We start from the raw sequence: 24,843 nt of genomic DNA, 5'->3' as shown, positions 1-24,843 counted from the left end.
AATCACAACAGACTGGGCCTTCTGACCAATCAGAGCAGAGTAGTCTCTCAGAAAGGAGGGGTTTAGAGAGAATGAATCTTTGAACAAACCGTTTTCAGGCTTTCAGTGTATATTATGAGAAAAGTGTTTTTGACCTTGGATGCATGTAAACCTGATGTAGGAGACTTCCAAAACAAAATTAGAAACCTTCAAAATAGCAAAATAGGGGCACTTTAAAGTTTTAGTAATTTTGTTGTTTTTGTCATTTTTATTCGTTTTCTTTTTTTAAATATGTATGTATTGGTTTTATTTATTTTTATTTTAGTTTTAGGTTTAGTTGTTTTAGTACATCAAGTTAAACTACGTTCAAATGAGAAATGTTGCCTTTGTCAACTAGATGAAATTAAAAAAATATATATATATATATTTTTAATTGTTGTAGTTTCTGTTTTTAGTTTTAGTCAACTATAATAACCTTAGTGCTGATATTACATGTAATATTATTCTTTTACTGGCCTATAAGTGCCTGGACATCATAAAATGTAAAGCATAGAGACACCAAACTTGATATGATGATGCACAAATTTTACCCACTACTCAGGCAAGTGTAATGACATTAACATTTTTTCTTGGGAATCAAATCGAATGTCTAGAATCAAGTTGAATTGGACTATTGATCATGTGCTCTTCATTTTCCATCTATAAAAAAATGCAGACATTTTCAAATTTCTTTGTTCAAAACTTCTGATGACTTTCTGTTTCACGTTGTGCTCAATGTGCTTGGACCTTAATAATTGCCATTATTTTTATTTGTACAATTCTGTTTAGTGGAACAGAAGTTACACTTCACTTTCAACTTCATGAATGTAGGTCGGGTAGTTTTCAGTCAGTATCATGCCTGTACACTCTTGTCCAGAGAGCAGCCAACCATAGGCGATGCCAGGAAGACAGGGCTGATTTTCAGGTGTCACAGGTGATATTACAGGGCACTCATACTGACTCACCCATCAGTTGTAAACAGAAATAACCTTTTCATGTCTGGACACCTGAACCAAGCACTGGATTAATAATGTCTTCAGCTGCAAACAGCTTCTGATTAGAGACTCTTCTGTACTGACATGTTTTATGTGAATTGACATCATGTAATGAAAGGTAACGTTACTAATGTATCCCCCGTTCCCTGAAGGAGGGAACGGAGATGTTACTTCAATGACTGACCAATTGGGATCTCGCCTGAGAGCCCAATCACCTTCGAGTGGAAACAAAACAAGCCAACGGACATTGGCGAGTGAGATTTGCATCGCGAACCACTCCCCGTGATACAGGGATAAAAGGAAGTGTGCTGCACTCACTGATTAAGTTTTCGTTGAGGAGCCGAGACAGTGTCCTGACCGCTCAGCTGTGGATACAGGGATTGTGGCGACAGGACGTAACATCTCCATTCCCTCCTTCAGGGAATGGGGGTTACATTAGTAACCTAGATTAGTAACCTCACGTTTGACGTTACGTCAGTGACTGACGAATTAGGATCCCTAAGAAACACAATTGAAGTGCCTTCCCAACGCCCCGTGTAAGCTGCCTAATCTCTCCGCACTTGCTGGGGCGGAAAAATGGACAGGGCTGTATGTGTGGAATGTCGATCACTGCTGTTCCTTCTTACCCTAGACTAATTGGATAACACTATTACCAATGGAAAGGAATGCTACAGACACTACATCCTGCCTGTATGGAAGTAATATGTGGAGTTACACATATGGACTGGCCATTAGGGAAGTGCTACATATGGAAGGTCTCTGTGGTAGATTCTGCCTTGTCAGGGATGAAGTCAGAACCATTATAGAGATGGCAGAGTGGACCTTGCCAAGGGAGAGACACTGGCTGTGTGCTATTGCATCCGTGCAGAGGGTCCCCAAGGTCAGGGAATAAAATAACTGTCAGTGGCACATGTCCGGAGAGGCAAACAGGTCTACCATTGCGTCTCCAAAGAATCTCCAAATCAGCTGGAACACCTGGGGGTGGAGTCTTCACTCTCCCGGGAGCGTGAGCTGTTGTGAGAGCGTGTCGGCTGCATGATTGAGCTCGCCCGAAATGTGAATGGCATCCCATGCGATGGTACGGGACACCCGCTGGGGGACGGCTCAACGCTCCTCCGCCTTCTGGCGGACGTCGATGGCTCCTCCGGTCGAGGGCAGTCGGCAGTGAGTCCCCCGTTCCCTGCTCCGCCCCCATCATGATGGACGGTAGCAGGCTCCGGCCCACGGCGAACGGGAGCGACGACTCCGCTCCCTTTCGGACGGCAGCCACACCTCCTCGACCCAGAAGCATGGCAGCAAGCTCTCCATCCTACCTGCTGTTCAATTGCTCCAGCACCACCGCCTCGGGCAGCCATCGGATTCACCGCTCCTTTGCTGCCTGACCTCCTCAGCACTGCGATTCCCCTCAGCAGCGAGGGCTCTCCGACAGCGTGTCCCTCCTTCCTCCTGGGTTTCGGAAACAATGTAGCAAAGTTTATTTTTATTTATTTTTATTTATAAGTTTATTTGTATAGGGACAGTACAAAAAAACATGATCCCAGTCAAAACTGGAAAATATGTATTGCACATAGAGAGTATAGCAAAAGCTAATTTGCATCTCAGGTCCCTAGAAAGGCTTTTCTAAACAAAACAAAAAATCAAAACAAAAAAACAAAACTACTACTCATAGAATAAAACTACCACAATATGTTACTTATAGACATTCAAATACCTACCTAAATTATACATATTAAAACGGAGCTATCGACTCTAACATTAAAAAAGAACGTTTACATTACAGTATACTATTACATACAAAAAAAAACTACATTTAAATATGCGCGCAGTTCTGGTTTATTTTAAACCACCGCTTTACCTTTAATGTAAAGGACTTCATTTCACGTATTGCCTTAAACTCATTCGGCAACAGGTTCCAGAGTTTGGAGCCCTCAACAGAAAAGGCTCTTTGCCCTTGTGTAGTTCTACGAAAATTAATCCTACAATTCCCACCTGCCGAACTCCTAGTGATTCTATTTATATCATCCTGTCTCTTTATCAAATTACATAGAACAGATGGTGCCTTATTGTGTAAACATTTAAAAATCAATTTTATATATAACAAATTTTTTAAATTTGTAAAACTTAACATATTCAATTTTTTTAAAACGTTGCAGTGATGCCATCGATTTGGCTTTTTATCAATTATTTTCAGAGCTCGATTATATAACATTTCAATTTTTTTAATTAAGGAATCACTTGTTTGAGTCCAAACTGTAATACAATATGAAATGCGGGACAAAATCATTGCATGCAAAAAAAGATGTGCTGCCTCAATTGAGATATATTTTCTAATAAGTCTGAAACAATTTAGGTTAATCCTTACCATTTTTGAGAGCTTTTTTATATGTTTATCAAATTTAAGTTGTGAGTCTAAAACAACACCTAAAAAATTAAACTCATCTACCTCCTCTATTTCTTTATTATTTACTCGAATTATTACTTTATCTTTTTGCTTTCTATTAGAAAAGCACATAAAGACAGTTTTCTTAACATTCAGAGTAAGATGATTTTCCTGGAGCCATATAGATATCCTTTCCATTTGTTCATTTAAAACTGCAGCAACCTTGGCAGATGACTTAGCCGATGTATAAATGACTGTGTCATCAGCATAAAGCTGACATTCAACATCTGGACAACAACATGGTAGATCATTTATAAACAAACTGAAAAGCAAGGGGCCTAAGATTGAGCCTTGTGGTAAGCCCATTTTGTTTCTCATAAGCATTGATTTTGTATCCTCAATTTTAACACACTGATCTCTTAGATTTAAATAAGAGGTAAACCACTCAATTGAACGTTTACTTAAATTAAATGCACTCAATTTAGATAAAAGAATAGTGTGATTAACTGTATCGAAAGCCTTTTTTAGGTCAATGAATACTGCTCCCATCACATGTCCCTGATCCAAAGAATGTCTAGCTTTTTCCAAGAAATAACATATAGCTGTTTCTGTGGAATGCAGAGCTCTAAAACCAAATTGATGTTTATGTAGGAAGTTATTACTCTCTAGATAGTGTATTAATTGTTCAGCTACAACCTTCTCCAAAACCTTTGACATAACTGGCAAGATAGATATTGGTCGATAATTTGAAATCAGGCTTGGATCCCCAGATTTAAAGAGCGGTGTAACTACAGCCTTTTTGCAAGTGTTAGGGAAAACACAATCTCTAATTGATACATTTGTCAAATGAGTTAACGGAGCTATCATCACGGAGCTATATTTTTTTATCAAATTAATATCTAAATTGTAAACATCTTTTGCTGTTGAATTTGGTAGAAGCTTTACAATTTCAGTTATTCTATGTTCTTCAATCTCCTTAATAAAAAATGAATTTGGTAGCTCATCCTCCACCTTATTATTTAATGATATTGGTTTAAAATTTTGAGCCAATTCATCTACTGAACTTATAAAATATGTATTAAACTCATATGCTAATGAACCTTTATCATCAATTACTTTTCCATCTATTTGTAGCTCTTTGATTGGTTGCTGCTTTTGAGTTTTATTTGTTAAGTTATTTAATTGTTTCCATAGTGTTGTACTTTGACCTTTGGCACTCTCTATTATTTGAGTATAATGTGATATTTTTGACTTCCGTAATTCTTGTACTACTTTGTTTCGGAGACCTTTATAGATTAAATTATCTGTATTTAATTTAGAAGATAATGCCGTTTTTAAAGCTTGGTCTCTTTTTTTTCATAAGATTACGAATATCACTGTTTAACCATGGTAATGATACAATTTTCCTTGAGCATTTCATAGGGATATAATATTTGTTTACCAAATTAGTTACAATTTCAGTTAAGGAAGTGCAACACAAGTTTCCCTCATTCCCTCATTTGTTGTTGTAATGGGGAGGAGGACGTGGGAACCGGTGAACAGTTAAAGACTTTTAATAACAAAATAAAACAAATACAAAACGAAATTAAAGATGGCAGCCCCTCACGGATGACTGCTGCCACATATAAACAAAACATAAAACAAAACAGCCCAGGCCTGGTCTTCTCTCGTCCTTCACTGTCGCCGCTCCTCCTTTTATACTTCTGCTCCTCCGTGAGAGCCACGAGACCGGTGCGTCATCCAGGTGTCGCTCATCATCAATCACGCCACCGGCCTCGTGCCATTCTCTCACAGCCCTAAGCCTCGTCCTGCACGCCACACTTCTGACTCCAAAGGAGATGATGGCAGGCGAGTTGTGACATGGGTCGAGAGTGTAGACTACCTTAACGGTTGATGTACGCAACACTCAACGTGTTGTCCGTTCGGACCAGTACTGCTAGCAGTTCAAGGCAATTGATATGCCACTGCAGTCGAGGTCCTGTCCAAGAGCCAGAGGATGCATGCCGTTGCAGACAGCACTCCAGCCGGTGGTGAAGTCTGTTAAGACAACAACATGCCTGGACACTTGTTCTAGGGGTACTCCTGGCCATAGAAAAGTAATGTCTGACCTCGGGCTGAAAGCTCGGCGACAGGCCGGTGTGATTGCCACCCAGTGTGTGCTTCGTTACCATGCCCATCTCGGGACTTGGCCGTGTAACCAGTGCTGAAGCGGTCTCATATGAAGCAATCTGAGTGGCATGACCATGGATGCCATATGCCCCAGAAGCCTCTGAAATACTTTCAGTGGAACCGCCGTCCTGCCCTTGAAATAAATTCAAGCAGTAATGTACTGCCTGAGCGAACTCTCTCATGCGACGCGCCGTCACGTTGAACAAGTCCAACTCCATACCGAGAAAAAGAGATCCTCAGCACGGGGACGGTTTTCTCTTTTTCCAGTTGACCCGAAGCCCAAGATGGCTGAGGTGCCTGAGCACCAGGTCCCTGTGTTCGCACAACTGTTCTCGTGAGTGGGACAGGATGAGCCAGTCGTCGAGATAGTTGAGAATGCGAACACCCACTTCCCTTAGCGGGGCAAAGGCAGTCTTTGCAACCTTCGTGGGACAGTCTGAAAGGGAGGAACTTGTACTGATATGCCCGCCCCTCAGATGCAAAGCATATGAATGGTCTGTGTCGAGACTGTCTCCTAGACGCCATGTAAGTAGGACCTGTGGGACTACAGACGTACCCTCAATTGTGCAGCGAGATGAAGCACAGAGGCTGGATCCAGAAGGCACAGCGTCCCAGAGTGGGGACTGAGTGTGCGGTGCAACACTAAGCTGGCTCCATGGCGCAGCTTCATGGGTACCCCCGGCCTGCGATGGGGGTACGTGGCAAGCAGGACAACGCAGAGGGCCGTGGAAACGAGCTAGGCAGGGCAGCGCGATTGTTAATGAGCGTCACCTGTGTGCCCCGCTCCAGGCCTTGAGTCTCATGGAAGGAGATCCAGATAAATAAAAGGAGGAGTGATGACAGTGCAAGAATAGAGAGGACCAGCCAGACCTGGGACTTTACCTGATGTTTTGTTTATGTGTTTACTTGGTTTTATGTTTGTTTATTTTATGATTAACGTGTTTAAAAGTTCACTGGTTCCCGCCTCCTTCCCTGAACAACTAACCTTGTTACAGTCAGTCATTGATGTAATGTCGCACGTGAGGCAGTCTTCATTTATTGATGCTTTGCTTTTGATTACCGTATTAGCCATTTTATTGTTTCTTACTTTTTGGGTGGGTTGATGATATTTTTGAAAGAAGGCTCATTAAATAAGGAGATGATTGTGGACTACATTAACCAGCCAATGAAATCCTTTGTCATTCTTTCAAGTGAATGAGAGGCATTGTTTGTCGCCACATCACAGATGAAGAGGGCAAAGTCTCCATATAGGATCCTTTAACTTCATTGTGATTTCTCTGTACATTTTACCATTTCCGTGTGTGGAAGTATCATATAACAGGACAACTGTTCATCCTCAGGAACTGAAAACCATCTCATAGTCGGTTCTCTCACATACAGCACATAAATAATACTTGAAGGCCATTACCTGGAATCCTGGAGGTCTCTTCTAGATCTGAAGACTTAGAACTGGCAGCAGAGCAAGCAATGAGACTGTCAAAAAGTCTGTAATTTCTGAGCTTTATGCAAATTGGAGAACCATGTGTTCTACCATAAGTATTTCAAAATTGAACTGTTGCTGATGCAGCACTTTTTAGGAATCAGTGCATCCATTACATTGCTATACTTGCTGTATTTCAAATGCAGTTTGGATGCTTTCGTTATAGTTAGATTTTGTTTGGGTTAACAAAATGCATTCAATTTACATCATATTTTAAAACTTAGGTATTTTAAAAATCCTAGAAGACAATCACATTAACTTAAAAACTTTTTTGTTAATTGAATATATATAGAAAATACCATAATACTAAAAGCAAAACAAGAAACCAGAAAATATCAAAAACTAATTTGAAATATCAAAAACAACTATGATATAGTATATGATAAATATAAGTCATTGGTGGTTGTAGTAGTACCGGTAGTAGTTTCCTTGGCGAAAGCACTTCTGCCACAGTCCTACTGTTGATCCTACAACAGTGAAGTGTGCTTTCTCTTCTTTACCAGGGATGGGATCTTGGATAAGAGCAGGCGGCTGTTGGTGTATCAGTAATCAGCTGGCTTTATCTGGACTTGTCACGCACTCAAACCGCTAATCAGAACAGGATGTGCTGGGAAAGCAAGATAAAGCACTTCATAGGGAAGGGTATATCCTACTCACTTTCCTTCTATTTTAATTTCCCAATTGAGTGGCTGCGCTCAGATATGTGTGTAATAAAGTTAGAATGGTTATTTTTTACTGGTCACTATTTCCCTAGGGTAGTAGGGAGCCACTTGTTTTTATACAAAATTAAATCAGCCAGTTTTGTTTTACAGTCTCAGATTTTTTTACTTTTTTTTTTTTTTACAGCATTTATAAAGCATTTACTATCATACAAGACTGAGTAATGATATTTTGATTTACACATTTATTTACACATTCATATATGATATATATATGCACTACATTTAATCACAAAACTGTAAACTGTATGCAGTTTAGAATTTCAAATGACAGAGCTTAAATGAAGTAGAAAAATATAATATTTCATGTTGGCATCACATGGCCTGGGAACTAAATATTAGCAGTTCAGTAATTAACTAACATATTAATGTTTTGCACAAAAATATGTAGTAGACATAACACAGTTCACCAGCCTATTAACATCAAATGTTATTACAGTACAAAAAGATATTACCGCAAATCAAACATCGCTATTACAATTCAAAATTACATTGCAGCACTGCAGTTAGAAGCGAGAAAATTTTTGTCACAACACACATACAGTTTAGTTAACAAACCCTGAAATTCCCCTTCTGGATTCCCCTAACTAGAAGGGACCCAAGGGATACAAAATGTAGAGGAAGGAGGAGGCTGTGGTGAACACAATGGAAGTGGACTGCGTTAAACTCACCTATGTTTATTTGGTAATTATAGATTAATGGTAAGAAGTCAGTAATAACAAGGCATCGACTTCAACAATGCTGTAATGCACAGGGATTAAGAGGAACAATAAGGTGCTGTAAAAGTATACTGTACAAATTTATCATTTTATGAACATTATATAGTGACGTCTACAATGCAGCACAGGGCTAGTTTGAGCTAAAGGACCCTATACGCAACATCTAAACAAGGAAAAAGTACTTTAAGCTCAATGCAGTCATGTAAAATATTAACAGAACATTGTTAAAGTCAACATAAATAGATAAAAGCAATTGTATGTCTGCATGCTATATACAGACTAGGAGAACTAGAATTAGTAACATACAAATCTCTCGACTAAATAATGCTATGCATGTAAATGTCTCAAAACTCTCAGAAATCAAACATGGAAGCTTTCATTTGAATGAATAAAGCAAGCCACCATGTAATGTCCTGTTATGTAGCTTTTGCTTTGCTGCTCTTGCAGAATATACCATAAATCAGTGCATTGTGCAGTTACAGTAATGCATGAGTGTGTTTTTATTCCTGTAGCTCGTTCTGAGCAGGAAAATGTTTTGCCTGAGTATATGACGTCTTTAAATATATTTATATTTATATTTCACACATGCAGATGTGAGATATTCTTCAGTGTTTGCTTTCTTATCCAACCTTCATTTGCCAGAGTATTTAAGTTGTGTGCTTTGATTTCACTTCAAACTTGAGGTCTTTGTCTCTGTTCTGTAGGAGTCTGAGACATTTCTACCAAGCTGTCCAGGAGTTCTGCACTGTCACGGAGTGTGACAGACACTTTAAAGGCTTTGGGTTTAATTGTGAGCCCATACTCATAGTCCATGCTGGGGATACTTTCTGCTGTAAAGCTACACTGATGTAGCAGCAATGAAGTGAAGAGGAAGAGCTGTATCTTGGACAGGTCTTCTCCAATGCATCTGCGCTTCCCCGCAGAGAAGATCAGCACGTTGGTGGTTAAGTCTTTGTTGAGGGCTCCATCCTCTTCCAGGAATCGCTGTGGGTTGAATACCTCAGGTTGATCCCATTTGGTCGGGTCATGGTTCAAAGACCATTGGTTGATGAAAATGATGGTATCTTTGGGGATGCCATAACCATTGATGGACGTATCCGTGGTTGTGCTGTGGGGGATCGTTACGGGGATGAACGAGGTGAATCGCATGACTTCGTAGATGAAGGCTGTGAAGTATGGAAGATGAGGCTGGTCTGCAATGGTTGGAAGGCGACTGCGATCCACCACTCTGTCTACATCCTCCTGAAGACGTTTCTGGACTTCTGGATACCTGTAATATAAGTGAAGACCTCTTTCAGCATTTTCAACTTTCTACTGCTTGAGTTCACCCAGTCACCAAGAATTTATTATGGATATTGAATGTCGAAATTGAAAACACTTCTATTGCGAAGCAAAATAGCTGTTTCATCGAGGATTTAAATGATGTTTTATTAACAAAGTTCGGGAGGAGCACGTTCAGATAATTAACACGAGTGGAGAGCACTCAGCAATCAACAATAAGAGGTGTATATATATATATATATATATATATATATATTCAGCAGTCTCACCTCAATTCATTGACAGTTTAGCAGCATCCCTCCACCACCCCTTATCCACACTTCTAGTCCTAACCATTTAAATACGGGGGGAGTACTCTGGGTTCGGGCCGAAGTCCGAGCTCCGAGCCCTCCCCCCGGACAGCACGCCAAATACGCATTAAACTTTACACCCTCTAATTGTATGTAAGTGTGAACTTGTGAAATGTAATTTGTGTCCCATATCTGTTTATAAAATATGCCTAAAGTCTCATCTGTACTAGAATCCTGCATGAAGCAGTCATTGTGCTGAGTTTCACAGAGTGGCCTACATGTTTAAAAGTGTTAGTGGGTCAGATTTCATGTTGTGTTTCTGTAACCTGCCCTCATTATTTGCTGCCAGTACCTGCACGGAAGAGTTACATAACACACAAAAGCTGTTGGGTGTTATTGAGATCCGCCTGTCTCTTGTGGACTCTTGTAAATCTGTAAGTTGTCATACTGCAAAGCTAGAGTTCGCCCAATAATAAAAATGTTGTCGTCACTTAATGAAGTTTTATTAACTAAGTTCGGGAAGAGCACGTTCAGATAATTAACACGAGTGGATAGCACTCAGCAATCAATGATAAGAGGGTATATATAGACTCAGCAGTCTTACCTCGATCCATTGACAGTTTGCAGCATCCCCCCACCACCCCTTCTCCACACTTCTAGTTCTAAACACTTACATGCAGAGGGAGTACTCTGGGTTCGGGCTGAATTCCGAGCTCGGAGCATTAAATCTTACTCCCTCAAAATTATATGTAAGTGTGAACTCGTGAACAAACCTTCATGTTGTTCTGAACCTGTATGAGTTTCTTTCTTCTGTTGAACACAAAAGAAGATATTTTAAAGAATGTTGGTAACCAAAGAGTTAATGGTAGCCATTGACTTCCATAGTAGGAAAACAATTATAATATGGAAGTCAATGGCTACTTTCGTCAGCTGTCTGGTTACCAACATTCTTCAAAATATCTTCATTTGTTTTCAACAGAAGAAAGAAACTAATACAGGTTTGGAACAACATGAGGGTGAGTAAATGATTACAAATTTATACATTTTGGTGAACTATCCTTTTAAAGCTAAATAAATAAATAACAATGCTGTTATAATGTACTAATGTTAGTTTCAAACGGTTTTTTTTTTCCCTCTTTTTTTCTTTTTTTTTTTTCTGGGCAACATAAGGAGATTCATAGCAGCGGCTCTTTTTCATGCAATGAATGTGATTGTTGATTGATAGTGTCAAGCAGAGTATATTGAATAAATCATGTTGCTTTTTTCCTTTTTGGAGCTCCACAGTATAAATCATTGTCCACTGAGCAGACTGAACGTCCAGCAATATTTCTTCTTTTGTATTCCCACAAAAGCAGTTTTATGTGATGTAAAAAATAATGTATTTAAAGCATTTACCTGACTAGTAACAGAATGATCCACTGTAGAGCTGTAGATAGAGTGTCTTGAGCGGCTCCAAAAATATCTGTCATGGTCGATGGCACGAACTCCTCATCCAGAAAGACCCTCGGCCCCCCTGACATCCCTTTATCCAGAGCTACGATGAACGCGTCAGTCATGTCACGGACAAAGCTCAATGAAATAGTCTTGCGGTGCTCCACCACTTTGGAATGAATAAACTCGTAAAACTCCACGTTGAGTGCTTTAAATTGGTCAAAGAGAGTTTTGATTGGGTTTGGGAAGTACTGCAGCCAGGGCATCACATCCACGATGCTTCCAGCTCCGACTGTCTTGGTAAACTGATCATTTCTGCCCACCACCTGCTGGAACTCCGCATCATCAAATGAGTACCGGTTCCCGAAGCACACGGCGCTCATGGTGTTCGCCACAGACACCACCAAATACCGATGCGGTTCGAAGAATTGCTGCTCGCGTGTTTTAGTCAGAAACAAACGGATGAGCTCTCCGATCTCGCACACTATGTGCTTCTCAAAAGTTTGTTTGGTGTGGATGTTGATTGTGGAGAAATTTCTCACGGTGCTTTGGGCGATCTTTCGATGCAGTTTCCACCATTGGCTGTAGTTACCGAACGCCAAACTTTTCCCATTGGACACGAACCGGAACGAAGCGAAGTCGGGTCTGCCGGCAAAATCGACAGCTTTTTTTATAAGCGCCACTTTAATCGCGTCTCCGTTCAGAACCACCACGTCTCGGCTGCCAAGTTTGATCTGAAACACGTCGCCGTATTTCTGGGCCATTCGGGTGAAGAAAACGTGAGGACAGTTACCGAGCTGAGCGGCGTTACCGATGACCGGCCATGGGAACGGACCCGGTAACTGACACCGACCGGGTCGCCGCCAGACCATGAGCGTTAAACACACCAGCAGAGATAGTAAAGCACTCCGCGACGAAAGCTGGATGAAATCATCCACAGCCGCTAGGAAATCCATTTTTGATATATTTGCAAGCCTCGAAATCAATGCAGAATCACTATGAAGTGGTCAAACACAATTTACCTGTTGAGCATCAATCACTGTTAAAGTTTCCAGCGCTTGCGGCGTGTCTGAGTGATTCATATGAAATTATAGAGTGGGGATAAAGTTAGTAGCCTAGTGTTGTGATGGTTGGTCTAAAATGAAATGAGTTTATCCACGAATTGATCCACGACTAAATCACATCACTGAGAGTCTCCTCCTTTACACACACACACACACATACACATGCACGCTCGCACTCTCTCTCTCTCTCTCTCTTTCTCTCTCTCTCTCTCTGAATGCGTGACTTCAACTGCTATGCATTTTGAACTCTATCTATCTATCTATCTATCTATCTATCTATCTATCTATCTATCTATCTCGCGTAAAAAAAAAAAAGTCATCATGCTGTTAAAAAAAAAAAAAAAAAGTAACAAAACCTGGTAATCGTAATTTTAATTCACCAAAGAATTTCTCAAATTAGGGAATATTGCAAAGAAAAAAACGTGAGTCTAGCCTATATAATGGGCTAAATTTGAGGTGAAACTGTTTAACAAGGCAAACCATGTAGCCTTCCAGGGTAAAATAAATGATATGTTATCGTTTAAATCTAGTTATCCACTGAAATGGGTTAATATTTTTGCTTAATTCAAAGCTGTTACGTTTTGAACATTGTAATGAGGATGCTTTAGTTTTCTCGTGTTTGCAACTTCAGTACCGTGCAAGTCAGAACAGATCGTATAAAGAATGATGATGTGTGCTGAAACTGTGCTTCAAAACTAATGTTTGACAGGACAATATACAGTAGTGTACTTCCTTCATTACTGTGGAAAATACAATAGAAAAGATAACAAGTGATGGAAAATGATGCAATGCTGGAGATTTTTGATAGCATTTTCCTCTTTCTCTGTTTCCACCTGTTGCCACTAGGAGGACCACATTCCCAACCAGCGCCAAATTATATGACACTTAAATTAAGTAATGAAGGGAAAATAAAGACCTGATTTTATTTGTTTGTAATTCTACAACTTTTGTCGTCCGTATTTTGTATTTAAAGTCTTACTTGGGATGCAACATTATAGGCCTACTTCAACAAATGTAAGGCTATACCTGTAACTTTATATCTTATTATAAATTGAATTAATTAATATTTACAATAAAAAAAAAATCGAAATATGTTAAAAAAAGGGAAAAAAAACATTTTTTTTTATTTTTCTTTAGGTCAAATAAATCACATACGTATTTTTCTTACAGGAGGACAAACTCCATTCCACAATGTTTGTTATGAAAATATGATGATCACGATCCACTCTGTTTTCACAAAGCAGATGCACAATTTCAAAGTGTGCTTAAACAGCTCGATTAATGTGTTCCGAGTGAATCATCTTTCAAAATCGAATCATAATTGTTGTTTTTTTTTTTTGTTGTTGTTTTTTTTAAACGTAGGCTATATAAAAATAAATATGCCTATTATTACAAAATATTATTATAATTATTATATACATTTTAACATTATTATAAAACAGACACATTTCATATAAAGAAATGTTCATTAAAACGAAATACTTATCTAAAAGTAAGCCGAATTAGTCCAGCGGCATCTCGAGAGTTCAGTACCACGGACAGCGCGCGTGTGGCGCGCACTGATCACGCAATGACACGTCAAATCACTTAACAGGTTTTAAAGAACCCTAGAAGAACACTGACTCTTTACAGCAATCAGGACTTGACAACTTCAAATGGGCTATTATAAATAATAAAATACGATAAAATAGTAGGCCTATAGGCCTACATGTGCATCAAAAAGTGGCTATAGGCTATGTGCACAACACACCTTATTACATTCCATTATTTTCCACATTTTGAAATGCTGTATATTGATACGCAAATATTGTAAGGCTGAATTATTATTCTATTTTGTTTTTATTTTGTATTATTCGAATTTTTTTATATATCTGTCAATGCGGCAGTGACATCGCTGACGTCTTGTACTTGGTTATTTTTATTTGACGTTTTAACAGATAATGATGTATGCCAGTGTTATGTCTTTAATTCTTCATTTTATAACATTAAAAAAACAAACAAACAATCGAAACCCATCCCTGACTGAAAGTAGCCTATCCATTATCCTTTTTATGTGTCAGAGCGGAGGCTTTCGGGACCGCGCGTAAACGTCACATATTTTTTATTTTCCCGGAGAAAACGACCCGAGTCCTTCACGATCAGTCAACCGGCTTTCATAGAAAAACCTAAGAAGTCGCGGAAGGTTATTTTTTAAGTTTCGTTAGAAGCTGTTCACACATTTGGCAATAAAAAAGCGATTAAGACATGAACATTCTTACATATAGGCTCTTTCCGATCTGTTAACATAACATAATGCACTGTAGCCTAAATTAGCATCGATATCAACAATGTTATTAACTATAAGAAAGGTTAACAAATGCTGTAAGAATTGCTCATGACACGGACACGGACACACACACGTCAAGTCAAGTCACCTTTATTTATATGGAGCTTTTTACAAGATTGTATCACAGCAGCTTCACAGTGAAAACATGAAAATAATACAACAAAGTTTGTTTCTAGAAGAAAATTGCATCATCGTCCATCTTAAGTAAGGCAGATCAATAATATTGTTGAATATTAAATGGCCCCAACTAAGCAAGCCAAAAGCCAAGGCAACAGTGGCAAGGAACCAAAACTCCCATCAGGTGACAGAATGGAGAAAAAAAACCTTGGGAGAACCCAGGCTCAGTCAGGGGCCAGTTCTCCTCTGACCAACGAATGAACAGTGTATGGTTATGATCTTTGTATGATTATGATTATGACACACACACACACACAATTGATTAATTCATCAAAATCATCATTCATTTAATTCATATTCATTCAAAATATACTTTTAACCTTTTTTTCTTTTATTACAAATAAATCTGGGGAACTATATTTTTGCTAAACATACACTTACAGTTTTTGATCGCTGTGATGTATCATAGGCTATCTGTTTGGAACAACCTAATTTCAGGTAGAGATTCATTTTTATTTTATCCATTAGATTCATTGCTTCTGTTTCGTTTAGTTATAGTCAGTTTACCTTTTTGAGGAAAATTGGAAAATTTTGACTTATGGTCCCCCTCCGAACAAACTCTGGACCCCCAGGCCTTTTTACTGTATCAAAGATACAATTGGGCAGGCCATGCTGAGACAGGCCTTGACAGACACAAGCAACACTTTGCTGCGGTCCAGGTGTTTCCAGGTAATTGTAAAGCTGTTTGTTGTCATTTTTATGTGCATGTTTTATATAGAGCTGGTGTCAGTTTGACAGACTGCATCCTGTGGAACTCTAAACATACAGGTTCTATATTTATCCTTAAAGGATTCTGTCAAGCGCTTCAGCTCTTACAAAGAGCTTGTAAAAATATATCACTAGAAAAGATTACATAAACAAACCATTAAACTTGAATGTATTATGCAATCATTTAAGACATTTCTCCTCATATTCAACCTTATTGGCATACAGGTTCTTTAAAACTCAGTCAAGAACCCTAGGGTTCTCTATAGACCCTTTAATAATAATAATAATAATAACAATAATAACAATAATAAATTATTTAAAATAATTAACAAGATGGCCAAAATATAATGATTTAAAACTAGTAAGATTAAAAAATCTTAGATGATCTAATAACTTGAAAAAATGATAGAGCATGCATCAATTATGATAAAAATATTTGTTAACACTTTACAATAATGTTTTGTTTGTAAATCTCAACATTTTCTAATCCATTTTTAAAGGGGCTATATGTATGTAGAATTCAGAAACCATTGTTATTAGTGACACCAGTGGCCGTTAAGTGAACTGCAGCCAGCAACTTACCTTTTGCTTAAAAGGTAAAAAGAAGTTGGAAATACCTTTGCAGGGATATACTGTTGACGAACATCCCGACATCATCCACGCTGCCAAGAGCGACGTTTAAGTAAATAAAATCCTTCTCAAAAACAAAATAAACACACAACAAAAATGACAGCGGTGAGAAAGCAGCAGTTAAGAAAGCATCTGGTCATAGCTATGTGGATATGTTTGCACAAGCTCTGCAATTCACCAGCAACATGTCTTGTCTGTGGACTCGGAGGTAATTGAAATTGCACGTAGCCTATGTTTGAATTTTACGAGGTGGCTAATTCTTACGAATTCGTACAATTTTTGCTAAATCGTACATATTTTACGAGTTGCCCAATTCGTATGAATTATTATGAATGACCTACACCTGACCCCGCCCCTAAACCTACCCATCACGTGGGTTTAGACAAATCATACAAATTCCTACGAATAAAGCCGAAGTAGTAGTTCGGGAGCTGCGTGGAGTTCCGATCAAATGCAGATCCGACGAAAATTTCAGATCCGAATTTGAGCTTTGGGTGCGTTGAAATATCTGTGATGTATTCTAATCAAAACTATGAGTGCAAAGCTAGAATTACCAATATTTTAACACTATTTCTGTAAAATGGTGGTTATTAATAATTATGGCAGAAATAACTATTTTATAATTATAAAATCAATGTTTATGTTGATTAGCTCTATAAAATCTACTATGTTTTTTTTTTTTTTTTTTAGATGTATTGAGGGTCATTTGTTTTTATGTGGATAGATTCATGCATGCATTCATTAAAATAATTCATTTTACCATGGTAAATAAGCCGGGGGGTAATCCCGTTTCACGACCAAAGTTAAAAGTTCCGAGCGACTGCCACTAGGGGGCGAAATGCCACAATCGTATGTGAATTTGGTCTTTCCCTCCTTTTACTCACTCATACGAATTTGGTCGTGAGATAGCGTTAATATAGCCTATTTAAGACTTTAGACTATGCAGATCTGGCTATGTGAGAATATAGTTTTAATTAGGCTGTTCCCTTTTCTTTATAGGCTATGACACATTGGTAAAGTAGGCCTACAGTACCGTATAGCTCTTTCGGTATTATTCTGAACATTGCACAATCATTCGTTTCATGTGTCATTGAACTGAAGAGAGACTTTCGGGAGCGCTCGTAAAAGTCACATCTTTTTGATTTTCCCGGCAAAAAACGACCCGAGTCCTTTACATAAAAGTCAGCCGCAGGCTTTCATAGATAGAAAACCTAGGAAGTCTGGGAAGGTCTCGTTTTTAAAGTTTCGTTCAGCTGTTCACACAATGGCAATAAAAAAATTAGCTTAATAGGCTACATGAAAAATCTTTAATATAGCCCCTTTCAGATCTGTTAATATTAGTTAATGCACTGTGAATTAACATATCAACAATTTTTTAACTAAAAGAAAACGCGCAACAATATTGATCATTGTTAGTTAATGCATCTAATAAAACAAACAAGGACTTTTTTTAAAGTTACTTTCATTTAAGGCATTTAAGCATGACAGTGTCGTGTCATTGAAGTCACTCAAAGTGAAATGTTTGAGTGAAGTAATGATGACCTAATCCCTTGAACAAACAGGAAAAACCTGACATCTCCTTTCTGATTGGACAAGAATAGTATGATATATGGAAAATGTATATAAATAACTGATGAGCAGTGTTACTAGGGCAGGCCAGTGACTAATATGAAGTAACAAATCAGGAAAATGTACAATATTTACATAATAATTGCAATGACTGCCGAAGTTGTCTCACGACTATGAGCACATTGATAAAAAAGTGCGTGCTTGAGACTGGCTTATCTTCTTTGCTCAGTCAGAACAGTCAACTTCTGGAGGAAACAGACTAACAGGAGAAATCGCCATGGGGCGTTGAGTTGAGTGCTGCAGTCACGCACAGGCACTTTATCATGAGAGGTGATATCAGACACAACTGGAGCTGCCCGTTTAAAGCTTACAACTGTTTTTTCTGTGTTGCTATGGCTTAGCTGATTAAGTAGATCCTAAAGACTGGATTGCCTGAGTTATTTACAGGGTAAATGAACAGGAAGGGCCTGAGAATGCTAACATGCCATATTCTGTTTTGTATTTTTTTGTACATTTTTCAAATAATTTTGGTGGATAAAATTTGAGTGGAAATTTGTGCCTTTGAGAATTTATTTTTTTAACAGTGTCAATATAAAATGATAACCGGTAATACGCTAAGATTAATCATTAAGAACAAAACAAATATTAAAATACTAATTCATTATTTTTACCTATACAAGCGAAAAGGTTTTTTCCTGTCACTGTCTGTGTAACTGTAAACAGTGTGAAATGTGATATTGTAATTGTGTTGTTGAATAGTAGGCCATAGGAGTTCATTTAGCAAATAATATTTTACTTCCTCCCTTATAACAATATACTTGCACCAGGAGAAAATGACAATTGGTGATCTTTTTTTTTTCTTTTTTCACATAGCTGATTTTAGAGCCAGAGACCATATGTGAAAATAATTAATACATCCTTAATTTTCATTGCATAGCATTGTGATATTTCATATATTTTCATCAATATTTCATAATGTCCATTTTGGCTTAATTGACTGATGATTTGAGAAAAAAATCCAAAGATCTTCAAGCTATGAAATCTGCTTTGCTTTCATTTGATTATTATCCTAAAAATAATGCAGAATCTTAAAGGTGCAGTAAGCGATTTTTGAGAAACACTGTTGATTTTTGAAATATACCTAAACAAACACATCCTTCCTTTCATTGCTCCGCCCCCAAATTGTACAAACATGCAATGCAAGAGTGGATGTCTATTTATCATAGCTGATATAATGCTTTGCAAAAAATAAAGCAAAGATGACAAATAAATGACAGTGAGTACATTAAATAGACATACAGTACACCAGAGTATATACAAGCAAGAGAACTCAAAACAACAACACCAATGTTACTCATGTATGGAAAGTGGACTGGAAAGCTTTTCTAATATTAACGCGGGTCCTAAAGCTCTTGCCTGATCATAACCCTTTTTTTCAGTGGTATTCCTCTGATATTTTCTCATTTGTAATGTCTCTCAGCCATCTCTCTTTCTACAGTCTTTCTTCAAATCTCCCTCTCTCCTCCCCCATCATGAGTGTATACGCCCTAGGGGCGTACGACATTGACAAAAAATGATATCTCAATATTTTCTGGGATTTCATTGATAACAATAATTTGACGATATTGTATATTATAAAATACGATATTATGGCGATATTATGTGTTTTTTATGTTGGTACCTTGGTAGGTTTAGGACTGCTGTGGACAGCTGACTCCTAAAGTTTTTGATATTCTTTATATTCTGTGTGGTGGTCAATCAGTCGCAACAGTGACAGAAATTATAATTTCCAATAAGTTTAAATCGTTTTTTTTACCTTTATGGGCATTTTACCTTTATAAAGCCATTTTAACCTAAATAAATGTATGCATCATATATCAATAAATCGAATTAGAATAATAAATCTGTATACAATGCTATAATGTTACAATCATCTGAAATCAGTATCAACAAAATTCATTTTTGCAACGCAGAGGAAACACAGAAGCTGCATTTGAAGTGAGATTTAAATGTATTTATACAGACTGTTTAATGCAGCTCAGAGGGGACATAAGTGCATTTAACCGGCAGTTACAAATGCATAAATGTCTTGATGTTTTAAACATCAAATGTTTTTTTTTTTTTTTTTTATAACCGCCAGTAGGTGGCAGCAAGTCACTGTTAATGAGTGAGTCTACAGCTGTCTCATCCCGAAAGCTGCGTCCTCCGGAGGTTGCATTTGTCGGGCTGCATACGTCATTGAGGCTGCTTCGTTTCAGTATACTGACCACTACATTCCATAGTCATTTAGAGATTACAATTTATGCTTCACTAGGAATAACGGTCAATTTTATAATGGTTACGACATCATTTATTACGTATGTGGTCGACAAATGCGACCTCCGGAGGACACAGCCTTCGAAATGAGACACACATTGAGTTTCAACCGATTCATTAAAATGGCCGATTCATTCAGGAACAAAGCATTTGACTGTCTAAATGAGTGAGTCATTGAATTATTCATTCAACCGATTCATTCACGAAACATCCCAGACAGCAACATATAGCGTCTGCCCAGATCCGGGCCACATCTGGTACATGTGGATTCAACGTGTGCCAGATGTGGGCCGGATCTGGGCCGACACTATGTTGCTGTCTGGGATGTTTCGTGAATGAATCGGTTGAATGAATAGTTTGTTTAGAACTATTTTTGTCTGCATAATAGAGCAAAAACAGGCAATTTTGTTTCTTAATATTAGTCACTTAATATCAACTGCTTGTTTATTGAACTGTTGTATGAAATCAATATGACATTTGTAATCATGCTGATATTTGGAGGAAGAAAACGGCACTCTTCGTGTGATATTGATTAACAGTATTAAATTATATAAATATAAAAGACATCCAGAGGTATTTTTGGCCCCTTATCTTGAATATTGTGGGCATTCTAAATGCATTTTAATAGACTAAATCATGCAGTGAAAGCGTGCACTCTCTAGGTGTGTCTTTGTAAAGTGAGGGACAATGCTGATACTGTTCAACATCAGTCGGCGCGTTTGTCGACCCTAGAGGGTTAAGCAGTAATGTACATAAAGTATTGAATGAAAATGTCTCAGCTGTGGTAAAGTATGCAAACAACAGCAAGCGTCACTATTGGAAGCAGAAAGTGTCCGACTTCACGTCTCCGTTTTCAGCTCCTCTCGCCGATCGGTTACATCCAGCCGATGTCGAACACACCTGATATATATCGCACACCTCTAATACAACACCCTACTGCTGATCGGCTACGACCCTATCCACTTACTCCACTTATCGCCTTCTGCACCTTTAAATGTTTTTAAACTACTTGTTTGTTTGGTTGAAATCCATTTCAAATTATAACGGAAAGAAAATATTCCGATTTGAGAGTGTTCTTTTGGGGCCCCACTGTGTGTGACCGTAACTTTTTATAATAATATTTGCTGAATTTACGCATTCTGCATCCTGTGATACAGTTGTGTTGCCAGACCGTCTGATTTCCCCTCTTTGTTTGAACTCACACTCATACAGACACATCTGCAAACGCATGCAAGCAGGATATTTGTATTTATCAGCTTCACTCTGTGTGATGGTGTCAGAGAGTTTAATCCAGAGCATCACCCTGCCGCTGTGTTACGGCCCTGTTTCCCACATTACAGCACAATGACCCTCGTGACGCCACGCTCTCTTCAACCTTTAGTTTCCCAGGAAAATGATAAAACCCTTTCTTTCCTCCCCCTACAAAAGCTCAAAAACATACTAAAACGATTGAAAAGGCAAACAATGCTAATGAGTCTACGAAGTATCCTAACGAACCCACAAATTAACAACCAATTGAGGTACAGCTTCCATCAGGCTGCGCGGCTTTTTTTGTCTAGCCAACTGTTGCGGAGGCCCTTGCCAAAGCGAGTCACTAGTCCGTGAAGGCGTCTCCCTCTTCCTGACACTAGGAGGGCATTTTTACCCCAGAATTTTGAACTGTCACCCATGTCAGATTTACATTCTTTTTGTTTCTTTTCTCTCCTTTCTCTTTTTGTGGAGGAAACGTTTGCAGCCGACATCTAAAAATGGGCAGGAAGCGACATGGTGGTACGTGATCAGCCGCATGACTGCACTTTAATGTCAGCCCACACTATTTTCAGTGGGCGTGATTGCCCAATGCTGTTTTTTTATTTGACAACACATATACAGTAAGCAATGAATGCTTTGAAAAATCGTTACAGTAAATTGTGAGCATAAAATAATCCAGACTTGCGGCGACTTTAGGTTATTGCTAATTGATAAGTGAATATGTACTTTTTGAGTAAGCGTATTGCATAGACAATATCTTTTATGTTAAACAGTGATTTAGTGGGTCTGAATCTATACTACAAAAACAACACTTATCATGTGAATCTGGTGAGTCTGTGATGTTGAGGTTGACTAATATTTTCCAGTACTTTATATACAGGGCTGTAACCACTATAGAATTATTTATAGTACTTAGATTAGTGGTTAATCTTTATTGAGTTTTCAATTGTAGATTACTAAAATATTAACTTTTGTCTCCCTCAATATTGATTATTTGATGGTAGTCTTGTGTACATGTAAAAATTGTTTTAAATTTTTCATAATAGTTTTGAAAAGTATTTTTATTGTTCTGTTTATATGTTGTCTACATAAGTTCCCCAAACCAAATATGAGAACTAGAGCCTTGTGACTGTGTTGGTGTCTGTATAAAAATAATTCAGCATGAGACTGAGTTTTTTATTTTATTTATTATTATTATTATTATTTTTATTTTTTATTTTTTTTATTGGGAATCTACAGCCCAAAGTACTATGTTCCCAGCATCCACTGTGGCATGAATACATTAACCAGTTGATTTTTTTTATTTTATTATTATTATTTGCAGGTTTATTTTTCTGTTGTTGCAGGTTTGTTTAGTGTTTAATTTAATTTAAATTTTTTTTTTTTTTTGTGCTCCAAACCTATGACTTTCTTTCCATGGAACACAACAGATATTTGCAGAATGTTGCAGAGACAGGCTACCTAAGGGTACATTTACATGTCAACAATGTACTAAAGAGGGAAATTTTTTTCTTTTTACACTGTCCAAAATTTTCCAAATGATCTCCGTTCACACGGATCCGCGAACACGATTAAAAACACTGTATTATGCTGCCAGGCCAGTAGTTGGCTATGTCGCTTTGGAACACTACACACCTATAGACAGAACATGTAATACGCACAAATTCACGTTTTTATGGTTTACATGGAGATGATAATGGAATCGTTTTCACAAACTGCACTTTGCAACCCGTTTTCAATTTCAGGCCCCCAAAACGCTGTTGTCGTGTAAATACAGCCAAAACGCATAAAAAGTTTTCCGTTATCGTGTAAACGGCCCCTCAATCTCAATTAACTTTCTTTGCATCTTTTTCCATACAGTGTACATTACTACTCATTTTGTGTTTAGTTGTCATTTTGTTCTACGGAAATTTTGGAACGACATGAGGGTAAATAATGTTTGGGTGCAAAATCCCATTAATGCTGTTGCCTAACAAACAGTTCCTTACACCTGTTTTGCCATTCATATCAAGCTGTGTTGAGTTGCCAAATGCTAATCCTATTGTGATCCAGCCTGAACAAACTGAGTTTTCACGTGTCAGTGGACTTCAACTCTTTACCTCCTCTATTTTATCCAGCCCCCTTGGAAGAGATCAAAGGTCACCCAGTGCTCAAAGAGATGTTCTGTCTCCCCACTGCAAGCCATGACGGCAGTGTTTTCATTAGCAGTTAATGATGACAGACGGTCATGCATGAGTGACACCAGCCTTCAGAGTCACGCAAGGCCTCTAAGATGGAAGACACACCATGAAAGTGTTTTTTTTATTTTTGTCACGAAGAGCTTCTAAAAACATAATCCTAGGAAATCCAGTCACCATGAAATGAGGAAGTGACCAAATGTATCCTCCACATATTCTTGGAATACTTTTTTTTATTAAAATTTTTTGGATAGTTGCCATACAAAGTTTTTACAGTACTATTTTTTTTTTTTTTTTTTAGTTTATTAATATTAATTGAAAAATCACAGATCAGACAGCCCATGGTACTATGCTGGCACTTATTCCTACCATGCATTGTGACAATAATAAATTAAGCGATGCATTTTTTACAAATTATTTGCAGGTTTATTTTTCTTTTGTAGCTGTTTTATGTTGTCATTTATAGTTTGGTTATAATCAGTTTATTTTATTTTATTAATTATGTTTTAATACTTATTTATTTAATTATTATTTTATGTTCCATGTTTTAGTTTTTAATTTAATTTAATAATTTAATTTAATAATTTAATTTAATCATTTTATTTTATTTTATTTTATTTTATTTTATTTTATTTTATTTTATTTTATTTTATTTTATTTTATTTTATTTTATTTTATTTTATTTTATTTTAATTTTTCAGTGTGTTCCAAACCTATGACTTTCTTTCCATGGAAAACAAAAGATGTGATTACTGAATGATTATTGAATTTAATTTAATTTTATTTTATTTTATTGAAGTATATATATATATATATATATATATATATATAACACGTACATACACAAGCTGTTCCTCGGAAAATACTTCAACGGCTCAATCTTCTAAAAGTACCAGGGCATTACGTAGACAAGACTGTCCGTCGCGTGCAGAGAGGGCAGAGATGTCACTATTCAACATTGTTATTATTTCTGCACTGGCATGAATTCTGTTTTTCTAGCGTTTCTTCTCTCGTTATTTCTGTCTAGCTTTTGTTTCAAGGAACTTGCGTGACATTGTACAGAGTGGGGAGGAGGAAGAAAAATCCCCTCTTGGCAAGACACGGCTACATGCTGAATTTTCCCTGCAGCTAGTAATATCTGAG

General features: G+C 37.6%; 1 protein-coding gene across 1 annotated transcript; it reads right to left on the bottom strand.

Annotated features, from left to right (window-relative positions):
* Nucleotides 1-7,477: 7,477 nt before the first annotated feature.
* Nucleotides 7,478-12,626, bottom strand: cyp1b1 (cytochrome P450, family 1, subfamily B, polypeptide 1). Its single transcript, XM_084391155.1, has 2 exons — nucleotides 11,447-12,626; nucleotides 7,478-9,750 (listed from the first exon to the last, which is right to left on the bottom strand). The coding sequence occupies exons 1-2, from the start codon at nucleotides 12,436-12,438 to the stop codon at nucleotides 9,153-9,155; spliced, it is 1,590 nt and encodes a 529-aa protein (XP_084247281.1). The 5' UTR covers nucleotides 12,439-12,626; the 3' UTR covers nucleotides 7,478-9,152.
* Nucleotides 12,627-24,843: the final 12,217 nt, after the last annotated feature.

The sequence above is a fragment of the Rutilus rutilus genome, assembly GCF_951802725.1.
Source record: "Rutilus rutilus genome assembly, chromosome: 20".
Classification (NCBI taxonomy): Eukaryota; Metazoa; Chordata; class Actinopteri; order Cypriniformes; family Leuciscidae; genus Rutilus; species Rutilus rutilus.
The sequence above is the reverse complement of the archived record's forward strand: the minus strand, read 5'-3'. Positions and strand labels throughout refer to the sequence as shown.